General features: G+C 37.7%; 1 protein-coding gene across 1 annotated transcript in view; it reads left to right on the top strand.

The window, feature by feature from the left end:
* The window catches only part of CDKN2AIPNL (CDKN2A interacting protein N-terminal like), a 26,163-nt gene extending 23,732 nt beyond the window's left edge, over positions 1 to 2,431 (top strand). The window contains 1 exon segment of the mRNA XM_044659923.1: positions 2,294 to 2,431. Coding sequence (XP_044515858.1) covers positions 2,294 to 2,431 — 138 coding nt within the window.
* The last annotated feature ends 10,299 nt before the right edge of the window (positions 2,432 to 12,730 follow it).

Raw genomic sequence — 12,730 nt, 5'->3', positions numbered from 1 at the left:
GAAGGAAGGAAGGAAGGAAGGAAGGAAGGAAGGAAGGAAGGAAGGAAGGAAGGAAGGAAGGAAGGAAGGAAGGAAGGAAGGAAGTGCCCTCTGTGATAGCTTCATTAATGTAGTCTCAAGTGCTGGGAGAGGAACAACAAAATTTTAAGTTGGAAAAGGTCTTAGTGGCCATGTAATCTAGAGCTTATGCAGGGGGGTGAGAGGGAGGAGGGTGTTAAGGGTTGCAAAGAGCATCTGACAAGTGCTCACCCAACCTTTGCTTGAAGGATCCCCAATACTTCTGGAAGCAACCATTTACAGTTTTGGATTATGATTATTTTTATTGTCTTTCCTAAACAAACATAAATTTGCCTCTTTGTTTCTTATCAATTTTGCTCCTAACTGGCCCACCGGAGGTGAACAGGACAATCTATTTCCCTTCCATATGACATATCTTCAGATATTTAAACACAGCTTTCATGTACCCTTGCCCCCAAATTTCATCTTTTCCAGGATAAATCCCCATCTTTGGGACCTCGTGCATCCTATGATGTGTGCTCCTAGTTTTCAGTCTCATTCATCTCCATCAGTCTTCCCCAATACTTCTTTCCAGTTCTCTAGCCCAGCAGTCTAAACACACAAATCAAACACTCCTCTAGCCAGTAGGCTCATTATAAGATGAGTTCATTAACTTCATTGTGGTTTCTGGGAATCCTTTCTGAGTGCACAAAGAACATGGTCCATAGTGATGTCTTCATGAAGGAATTTGACTTTGAACTTGGCTTTGGTGGGTAAACTTACAAAGTCACTCATCTGACAAAATTTCTGTTTCATTCGGCAAACACTGGCAAAGCATCTATTATACCATGGATTCAAAGACAAAATGAAACAGTCCCTGCCTTAAGGAACTTACATTCTATTGGGGGTAGACAACATATAACATACAGGTATGTATATATAAAACAAATAAAAGGTGATTTGGAGGGAAGAGTACTAGCAAGTTAGGGCATCAGACAAAGGCCTCATGCAGTTTGTTCTTGCAGCATTATCTAAGGGTTTGAGAGGAGGTTAAGTATTTCAGGAATAGCCAGTACAAAGGCACAGAAATAGGAAATGGAGTACTATTCATGAATATAACCTTTGGCTAAAGTGCAAATTATAAGGGACTCTCCTCATTGCTGGAGAATGATGTTCATGCTTGTATAAATGCTCCATGCTTGTGTAAAAGATGGAGTTGGTAAAAGCTGGAGAGAAGAGTTCCAGACTCTGTGTTTTCAACATCCAATCTTGAAAAAAAGATACACCATTCTATTCCCTATTTAGGTCACTGAAATAGAGAAACTCTAGAAAGAGGCCTACATGTAGAGGAGCAAGAATTTCTATCATATCTTTATCCTCAGCTGGCTGCACTACAGACTTTGGAGCATTTCCTTGTGGATGAAATCCAAGGTTCTTCATCTTGGTTGAGCTGAGTTATCTCATTCTCATTTACCCTTTATATTGTCTGGTATATATTCTATGTATACTTTCTTTTAAATTTTTTTCATTTGTTTTAATTAGCCAAAATCCACTTCCCAATCTCCTATCCCACAACATCTCCACTTGTGAATACAAGAAAAACAAAACCCATTACGAACATATATAGTCAATCAACCTTTCTTCCCATTTTGCTTCTAGCTTTGTTGGTTCTTGAACTCCTTTTTGAGTTCCTTGAGAATTTGTGACCAATTTCCATTTTTTTTTTTGAAAGTTTGGATGTGTTTGCTTATTTGTCACTCTCTCCTGTTGCTTCTGTATTTTGCTTTTTTTCACCATAGAAATTATACAGGGTCAAGAGTTTTCTTTTTTGTTTTATTTTTTTCTGCTACTAATTTCTTTTGCCACTAGTGGATTAGGGTTACATGTTGGAAATCAATGCTTTCTTAGCTTTTGTCTCCCAGGGCTTGGTCTTGGTAATATCTTCCCTTCCTAGTCAAAAGCTGTGTGAAGGCAGGTAATGTGATGTAGTGTTGCAAACTTTAAAGTGTTTTGCCCTGAGGCTATCTGTCCAGCCCTTACTGCCTCCATTGTGGCCAGCCTCCCTTCTGCCCAAGCTCCATGCTCTGCTGCCCAGGCTCTGCACTCTTCAACCTCAGGTCTCAAGTCTCACTGCCAAGGTCTTGCACTGCCCTCACGGGTAAGTCTGTGGTGCTTTCAGCCAGCCCCGGAGAATTTAGAGATTGCCTGGGCCCAATCTGGCTCTGGCACCTGTAAGTGGTGTGGAGGAGGGGTGATCAGCTTGTGTTTTGATAAGTGTATTTTCATCCTTTATAAGTGTGGGAATCCCCAAACACTGTCTACCTTTAAGGCTGCATCCAGTGGGAGAGCCTTTACTCATGATTTTGATTTCTGTCCTTTTGAGATGCTTTGTAATGATCAGTTGGAAAGAGATTCAGAAGGCGCCTGCTACTAGGCCGTCATCTTAGCTCCACCCCATAGGATGATATCTATATATAGTCAATCAAAACAAATTTCCACATAGGCCATTTTCAAAATAGTATTTATCTCATTTTATTTTTATTTTTTTTTAAACCCTTAACTTCTGTGTATTGGCTCCTAGGTGGAAGAGTGGTAAGGGTGGGCAATGGGGGTCAAGTGACTTGCCCAGGGTCACACAGGTGGGAAGTGTCTGAGGCCGGATTTGAACCTAGGACCTCCCATCTCTAGGCCTGACTCTTAATCCACTGAGCTACCCAGATGCCCCTATTTATCTCATTTTCATTCTGATTTTTTCACCTCTATCAAGTGCTGGGATATTTTTTTTTATGTTTCTTTTTAGGATATTTCTTCATGAGTCTTCTGGAATTCTGATTGGTCATTTTGCTAAGAGTTCAGCACAATAGTATTATATCATATTTGCATACCATAACTTGCTTATCCATTCCATAATTATGAACACCCCCTCAGATTCCCATTCCTTGTCACCTAAAAAATATTTTGTACATCCTTAGAGTTTATTGTGCTTAAGATTAATTTCTCCTTTAATCTACCTTCTAATTTAATTTCCTGTTGAATGAAAATTTTTATGCCCAATTTTGTGTGGGTGTTGGTGTTTTTTTAATCAGTTCTGATGAGAATTACATTTGAATGTCAGCCACTTCCCTTCCCACCTCCTGTAGAAATGATAAGTAAAGGTAATGGGGACACCAGGGATATTATAATAAAACTAAGTGATTTGTGGGTACACACACTGGGATTTATGAGAGACTAGACCTGGACATGAAGACCAGAACTGCCAAGCTGCTCCTAACTGACAAAGGGACAGTTGATCAACTGTCACCTTGGGCCAGAGGCTTTGAATCCAACAGGCAAGGTAATAAGATATAACTGGTTTTAATTATGAACAACTAAAAGGTGGGATAGGAATGTCTACTCTAAACCCTTAAAACCTAATAACAAAACCCACAGGAAAAAGGGGAGGACTTATTTCTACACTAACTTAGTGACCTAAACAGACAGGGCCCAAGGAGCTGTAATGGAGTCTCTGAGTGACTGCCTCAGTCTGGTCCTGCCAGTCTTAAGCACAGCTAAGGGCTGATGTATCTTTGGGGTTTCTCACTGCAATACACTGATGATCTCTGGATGCTAAAAGCCAAGGTGGTCTCAGGAACCAAGTAGAGAGGGTTTGCTTGAAACACTGTCCACCAGATCTCAAACTTCTCTTCCCTTGACACAGCACTATTGATCTTGTCTCTTTGCTAGATGCCACACCACACAGGATCCCAGGGAAAATTAGGATACAAGATGTTCTTTTACTCTGAGTTCTCCCAGGGCTAACCACAGTTTTTGTTAACCCCTAATGGAGTCCCTCTCAGAGCACAAGTCACTTCTTCCTGTTCCTTCATTCCATCTTGGAATTCCCAGCTCCAGCTCCTTCCTGCTAGGTACACCTTAATTCTTAATTACTAACTAATCTAATCTTCCTCACAACACTCCTCAATGGCCTAAAGGTCTACTGGTGTACCCTCATTATGTGAAATAATTTCCCCTAAACTTTCTCTACTTCTTCTCCCCCAGCATATTCCTTTTCCCATAGCTTTCCTTTCTTAAGATCAAGACATAAGAAAACCACTCTTTTGTCTTATCTAATTGGACTTTATTGAATCTCATGATGGTAGATTCAGAGGAGAGATAAGTATCCATATCTCCCTGTATTTAGATGTAAGCATCTTATCCTTAGTCCTTTATCATTATTCATTTGTGTTTACCTTTTTATATTGCTCTTCAGTCCTAGGTTTGAGAGTTTCTACACAGCTCTGGTTCTTTCATCAGGAATGCTTAGAAATTCTCCATTTCATTAAAAATCCATTTTATCCCCTGTAGCATTATACTAAGTTTTGCTAGTAAGTTACTCTTGGCTACAAGCCTGTATCATTTATCTTCTAGAATAGATTCCAAATCCTTCACTTTTTTTTTTTTTAAATAATGGTGGCTGTTAAATTATATGCGATCCTGACCGCAGCCCCTCAGTATATATATTTTCTTTCTTTCTGGCTACTTGTAACATTTTTCCTTTGACCTGAAAATTCTGGATTTTGAACTATGATGTTCCTGGGAGTTTTCATTTTGAGGTTTCTTTCAAGAGGTGATTGATAGATTCTATTTCCATTTTGCATTTGGATTCTAAGAGATCTGATCAATTTTAAGATTTATCGAACTATGATGTCTAGGTTCTTTTTTTTTTATCATGGCATTCAGATAGTCAGTCCAGTAGCTCTTAAATTTTTTCCTCATGATCAGTTTTTCATTTCAGTTGTTCTTGCTGTGAGATATCTTTTACTTCCATTTTTTTCAGCTTTTTTACTTTGTTTTAGTATTCTTTGTGACCGAATAGAGTCATTGGCTTCTATTTGGTCCATTGTTGCTTGGGCAAGGCTTTGTACTTCTTCCTTTTCAAAGTCTTTTTTTCCATTGCTCTCATTTCTTTTCTAATTCTTTAAGTTCTCCCATTAAGCTTTTTTATTTAAATTTTTATTTTTTCCCAGATTACATGTTAATACAATTTTTTTTAAACCCTTAACTTCAGTCTGGGAATCAGGACTATGTATTGGTTCCAAGGCAGAAGAGTGGTAAGGGCTAGGCATTAAGGGTTAAGTGACTTGCTCAGGGTCACACAGTTAAGAAGTACCTGAGGTCAGATTTAAACCTAGGACCTCCAGTCTCTAGGCCTGGCTCTCAATCCACTGAACTACTTGGCTGCCCCCTTGTTAATACAATTTTAAATATTCATTTTCTTTTTTTTGCAAAGATATTTTATTTTACAAGTTATATATAATTTTTCACATAAATTTTCTGAAGTTATATGATCCAAATTGTCTCCTTTCCTCCTTTTCTTCCCCTTTCTCAGAGACGTTGAGCAATTCAATTGTGGTTATATCATGCAAAACATTAACATTTATTTTCTGATATTTTACAATCCATGTTCTCTTCCTCTCTCTCACATTCCTTCCCCTTCCTCAAGAAGGCAAGTAATACAATTTAGGTCATATGTACATTATCGTTCAATACATATTGCTATACATATTCCTTATAGAGAAAAATTCATGGAATAAATTTTAAAATGGAATATTTTGATCTGAATTCAGGCTCCTTTTGTTCCTTCTATGGGGGTGGACCCTTGGAGTTGTCCTGGATCCTTACCTTCTTGATAATTGTTAAGTCATTAACAGTTGATCATTATGCATCACTTCATATGTCTTCAGATTTTTTTCTTAATAATCTTGTCATTTCTTATGGCAAAATAGCATTCCATTAAAAGCATATACCACAATTTGTTTAGCTATTCCCCAATTGATAGATATCCCTCCAGTTTCCAGTTGTTTGCCACCAGAAAAAGAGCTGCTATAAATATTTTTGTACAAATAGGTTCTTACCCCCATCTTTAATCTTTTGGGGATATAGAACTAAGAGTAGTTTTGCTAGGTCAGAGGATATACACAATTTTATGGATGTCTGGGCATGGTTCCAGATTGCTCTCCAGAATGAGTATATCAGTTCACTCTTCACTTTTGTAAAAAAATATTGCTTTATATCATTTCCAGGAAATCTGGTTTGTGCCTAACCTATGTTTTTCTTTTGAGGACTTACTTGAAGATATTTTGTTGGAATCGTTCTTATTCTATGTTTGGGTCTTGAGCATCCCTGCCATGATAATAGCTCATTTTGATGGGATTCTTTCTTGGTTTGCCCATTTTTCTAGGCTACTTCCTATATTTGGACTTGATATTAGGGTTGGGCTCTGCAGGACTTCTGGAGGAGAGGTCCAGACTGGTCCTGTTACTGCTTTCTTGAGATTGTGTTATTCCAGGATCTCGGGAATAGGCTGGTGAACTGCAAGCTTTTTCAGTATTCCCAAAATGTTCTGATCCAGGGTAAAATCTGTTTGCTGGCTCCCTGATTTGAACTCTGGAAGTTCCTGACCAGGGTTTGGGTATGTGAAAGAGTGTCCTGGACTCCATCCTTACCAGCCATTCTGTTAGCTCCCCTTTGGTCTGAGATTCCTGCCTTGGTTATTACTCTTCATAAGTCGAACTAGATGCTAGAAGTGAGATCCTGTTCATGTCTGAGGTGAGAGCCAAACCATTTTTACTGCTGCTTTAAGAAAGTCATCTCCAACTTTGAAACCTACCCTTCCTCAATCTTCTTACTCCACCCTGGATCTGTGACTTGGAACTGGGTAAGTTTCAAGTTTACACCTGTCCCCAATGCAATGGCAAGGAATGGATCTCGTGGTGGTCCATTCTGAATATAGGATCTTCTTTTTTGCCTTGGCTCACAACTCATACCTGGACACTAGAGTGAATAGTGTAAGATGTACATTGTTCTCCTGGCCATCCCCACTGTCCATAGACTTCCCTACTTGTACCCCTATGCCAAACTGAACTGGAAAAAGTATGACTTTTACTCCCCTGGATTTCCCTATCAAGATTCAGTCTGGTATATGTTCTAGAACCATTTGGAGGAATTTGTGGATTGCTTCTCAGCCTTTTGGCAAAGTAAAGTTTGGATGATTTGTGGACATCACCCCTCTGCCATCTTGGCCCCCTCCTACATATTTTTTTCTCTTATTTCTCTTTTGTTGTCAACTTGAATACATGGATTTACTTGCTATTTGCTATGCATCTTCATTGTGGAACTGACTTTTGGAGGGAAAAGAATCAAGTTTTAGATAAATAGCTTCCTTTCCTGTCAAGGAATAGTGATCAAAAGTGCAGCTTGAAAAAACAATGTGAAGGATGGGGGCCTAGCAGTACCAGAACTTAAACTGTACTATAAAGCCATGATCATCAAAACAATATGGTACTGGCTAAGAGACAGAAGGGAGGATCAATGGAATAGACTTGGGGTAAATGACCTCAGCAAGATAGTATACAATTAACCCAAAGATCTCAGCTTTTGGGACAAGAACCCACTATTTGACAAAAACTGCTGAGAGAATTGGGAAACAGTATGGGAGAAAGTAGATCTAGATCAGCATCTCACACCCTATGCCAAGATAAATTTCTGAATGGGTAAATGACTCAAATATAAAGAAGGAAATCATAAGAAAATTATGTGAACATAGAATAGTATACCTTTTAGATCTATGGGAAAGGAAAGGATTTAAGACCAAGCAAGAAATAGAGAATAATACAAAATATAAAATGAATTAATTCTGATTACATTACATTAAAAAGGTTTTGTACAAACAAAACTAATGCAACCAAAATTAGAAGGGAAGCAACAAATTGGGGAAAAACCTTTATAATAAAAACCTCTGAAAAAGGTCTCATTTCTCAAATTTATAAGGAACTAAATCAATTGTGCAAAAAAATTAAGCCATTCTCCAATCGATAAATGGGCAAGTGAAATGAATTGACAGTTTTCAGATAAGAAATCAAAATTATCAACAAGCACATGAAAAAGTATTCTAAATCTCTCATGATTAGAGAAAAGCAAATCAAAACAACTCTGAGGTACCACCTCACACCTACCAGATTGGCCAATATGACAGCAAAGAAAAGTAATAAATGTTGGAGGGGTTGTGGCAAAATTGGGACACTAATGATTGCTGGTGGAGTTGTCAATTGATCCAACCTTTCTGGAAGACAACTTGGAACTATGCCCAAAGGGCTTTAAAAGAATGCCTACCTTTTAATTCAGCCATACCACTGCAGGGTTTGTACCCCAAAGAGATGATAAGGGAAAATACATGTACAAAGATATTTCATCATCTAGACTGAAACAGAGCTACACAATTGAGAACAACAAATCAAACAGTCATAAAATACTTGGTCAAAGTCCTAAATGAATTTCTAATTGGAATGTTCCATTGCTTTACATAGAAATAGAATGATTCCACTGATGAAAAACAAGTAGATGAGTTCCAGAATTTTTTTTTTCTTATTTTTTTGGTATTCTGGGACAATACTAGATACTAGACAATACTAGACAATACTAGATTTCTGGTTACTTATCTACAACTGGTTCCTCTATATGGCATCATATTTTGCCTGCTGGGGTTTTTAGTTCTCCTAGAGATAGAAGCTCAAGATAACCCAGAATTCTCTATTTTATCAGTTTCCTGGTAGAACTATAATGAATTTATCTTATTTCCAACCTGAAAGATTTCATTGCCTTAAATTGGAATATAGCTATTTTATCAATGAAGTACAAAGCATATGAAATTAAGTAAATTAGTATACAGGACATGCATTATATTCTAGGCATATAATATTGTTATATGTTTAGGTTTCTAAAGCTTTCTCAAGGTTGCTGAGGGTATTCAGTCATGTTTGACTCTACATGAACTTGTTCATGGGGGTTTTTTGGCAAAAATACTAGAATGGTTTGCCACTTTCTTCTCTAGTGTATCCCTGTTTTAAAGATTAAGAACTGAGATAAATTGGTATTAAGTGACTTGCCCAGGGTCACACAGCTATTAAGTGACTGAGGCTGAATATATACTAAGATATTCCTAACTCAAGTTTGGTACTCTGTACCACCTAACTGCCCTCCAGAAGGTGATCTATAGGCAACAATTTGGTATCATGTGGAACTTTATACTAGCTATAGGACCAGTGTTCTAGAAAAAAGGGCAATTAATGAAACATTTTGTGTTTTAGTTTCAAATTCTCATTGTTTTAGATTGCAATAGTAGGTTAATGATTAAGAATGAAACCATTAACAAATTAGAGCAAAAGCAAATGAAATGTTCCAGATTTCCTAGTTGTTACTAAAAATTATATTTTTGTATAGTGTTTTCAAGAATCCTCCTCTAGAAAGCAATCTACCATGAAATTGAAGTTTTTATGAACAATTGGATAGAGAAGAATTCTACTGGAGTTGTGTAACTTGTTTTTCATATGAAAGATTTCATTGTTTTAAGTTAAAATAAAGCTATCTATGGCCTGAGAGCCTTACTAACCAACAGGAATAAACTATTTAGTCCTTAGACCTCTTATTTTATTCAAAGATGGGGACAAATTTTTACATACCTAAATCCTACATATTCCTCTCAAAATGTTTTTCCTCAGTGTTTTAAATTATTGCAAAAAACATTGTTCCAAATTTCTAATAAAAGAATTGCAAAGCAAAACAATTCTAAGGTTCCCCAGTCACACCCAGCAAATTGAACATCACAAAAGATGTTGAAGGGTTTATAGAAGGACAAGCATACTAATACACTCTTGGTAGAACTTGAAAATTGGTCCAACCAGTCTAAAAAGCAAATTAAAATTATGCTGAGTTTCTAAAATGTTCCTGTCCTTTCAGTCAGATTCCATTGGTAGGCATATCCTCCAAGGAAAAAAAACGAGACAAAATAAGGGCCTGAATATAACAAAATATTTATAGCAGAATCTTTTGGTAGCAATGAAGAAGAAGCCTTTTGATAAAAGAATGGGTAAACAAGTAGTAAGACATCATTACTATTACAATTAAGATTATCTTAAGAGACTGAATTTGGGTAAGAAATATCAGTTTATTGTATATCCATATGTATATCCATATATTTGTTAGGCCAGCATCATAACTGATAAAATGAAATACAGATCTCCATGGCCCTCTCAAATGACCAGAAACTGGGTCAAGCCTTTTTAGGAGCTCATATCAGTTCCTACCTTGAACATCCTAAGACATTTCTAATTGGTAGGAACTAAGAGGTGGTCTATCAAACCATCTACCCTCCCCATCCCCATAGGTGAACAGGTAAAGTAGGCAGGAAAAGAACTCTTTTCCCCTTCATTTATTAACCAAATTTGGTTAAAAAAGACATTCTTTGGAATTCCTAAGGACAAAGAAAATGCAAAAAGCACTAGAGTAGTCGGAATCTCTGACCCCAGGGACCCCAGACACAGAAATACACAATAATTCTCTAAGATATACAGGAATTGTCTTGGGGCCTTTCTACTCCGGAACCCAGATGGATATGAGAATACACATGAATGAATACATAATACATATGAAAAATAAATTCTTACAGCATATTGGACTATTACTATAAGAAACAATGAATATGATGAACACAACACAGGAGAACATAAGACTTTTATGAACTGATGGAAAGTGAAAGAAATAGAATAAGGAAAATTATACAACAACAATCTGAAATTATAATAATGATCAAGCTTGTCCTTAAAGGAAGAGATTGTAAGAATATACCTCCCCCTTTTGTTACAGAGGTAGGGGGATATGACTGTGAAGCACTACATATAAGGTCACATTTTTTAATTGTGAAAGTTTTGCCAACCTTTTTTTTTCTCCTCACACCAGGTACTTCTAATCATCATCTCTCCTTTTGTCCACTAAAACCTTGGACTCTGCCTCTGGAACTGTCCTGGGCTCTGACAGGTTAGTTTGAGCCTTCCTTATCTTGCCTAAATCCGGTCTTCCACCAAATTTCCAGGCCATTTCCATACTTCATTCTTCCAGGCTATTTCCATTTCTTCATTCTTCCAGCTCCAGTTTATTTTTTTCTCCTTCCCCATTAGAATGTAAGCTCTGAAGGCTTTTTTTACTAAATTTACTAATTACTTAGCTTAAATTTCCAGGGATTAGCATGCTTCTTGGCAAAGAAATACTTATCAAATGTTCTGTCAAATCTATATTCAATTCAATAAACAATGTATATTTATTAAGCTTACCATGTACCAGTCCCTGTGCTAGGCCACCGAGGATCCGAATAAGACAGTCCCTGCCCTCAAGGAGCTTACACTCTAAAGGGTGGAATATAGCACACAAAATGGAAGCTGGGAAGGACAATGGGAGACACCAGGGCGTGCCTGGCTCCAGGGCCTCTTATTCTGTGGAGCTGAAACCAAGCAGAAGTCCAAGTATATTATTATCTCCATCTCTCCTCTCTCCTCTCTTCTCTCTTTCTTTCTCTCTCTCTCTCTCTTTCCCTTTTTCTGTTTCTTTTCCTTTTCCTCTCCCTTTCTGTCTGTCTTTCCCTTTTTCTCTCTCTTCCTCTTTCTCTCTGACCTCTGTCTCTGTCTCTTTCTTTCTCTCTTTTTCTCTCATAGCTTTTTACCTATTAATCTTTGTTATAAAGGATAGGTCATTAGGAAGTCCCAGAAATGGGTATATAGGGAAAACAAGATATTAAAAAAACAAGATATATAAAAATATTTTAAAACAGAAGGCAAAATGTTTTCCTCACAATAACTAGAATTCTGCAGGATCTGATTGGGAGGGAAGATTTCACAACCTCTGAGGCTTTCTCCAAGGTCCATAAGGACAAAGATATTCTAACTAACTTACCATCCCAAACCCTCTGACAAATCAGTCAACAAATCAATCAACAAATCAGACCAGCTAAGTCTTGCTTTTTAAATGTTTGCTTTTCCTCTGCGCGTTGTTCACAACTTCCTCCTCCTTCCCCACTCCACTCCCCTCCCCTTCTCCTGTCTGGACTCAGCTACTGCTTATTCTACAAAGCCCTCAAAAATCTCCCATCCCACTGGGTCTCCCAAATCTTCATCTCTGAGTTTCAGACAAATGTCTCAGTGACTACTGGCATCTAAGCTGAGATAATGTTAGCAGTAACCTCAGGGAACAAACCTTCTGGATGAGATTTCTGCAAGCCTAGAGATCCTGATCATCACTCGCTGTTTCTTTTCTAGCCTGGTAACCAGGTGTCATAAATGTGTATGCCATTCTATCAGAAGGTGGAGGCCAGACTCACTCCTCCTCAAAGTTAGAAGTGAATGGTTAGATAAACACTTTTATGAAAAACTATTGATGATTATGGCTTAGATTATCTTGCTCTCCTCTAGCAACAGTGCAGAAAATTACATCAGAAAAGCATTTTCTAGCTCGAGTTTGTATAATAACTTGACACCAGGCCCAGCCTGGTATTAGCAAGACTTTCTTCAGTTGACTTTCTCTGATCTAAGGGGACCGCCTCCCTTCTAACAACAAGCTGTATTTCTTTTGGCAAAAGGTGTTGTTTATATAAGGGGAGCAAAAGGCAGACAGGTGTGCCCTTTGGCCTTTAGTCAGGAAGCCAGAGTTAGGTGGGATAGGAATTACAATGGCTAGAGATAGTAGGAAGGGATATAAAAAGGGTAGGTGTATGGCAGGACTGTGATAGATGTAAAAGTCTAGTCTGATTCTTGGCCAGGGAATAAAACTTTTAAGAGGTTGGCTCTGAAAGCCATTCTACCTTCCCTGTAAGTTCTTAAGAGTGACTTAGGCTTTAGACTAACACCTTATACCATCTTTGACAATACTT

This window comes from Gracilinanus agilis, chromosome 2 (assembly GCF_016433145.1).
Source record: "Gracilinanus agilis isolate LMUSP501 chromosome 2, AgileGrace, whole genome shotgun sequence".
Classification (NCBI taxonomy): domain Eukaryota; kingdom Metazoa; phylum Chordata; class Mammalia; order Didelphimorphia; family Didelphidae; genus Gracilinanus; species Gracilinanus agilis.
This window is presented reverse-complemented; position numbering and strand designations above follow the sequence as displayed.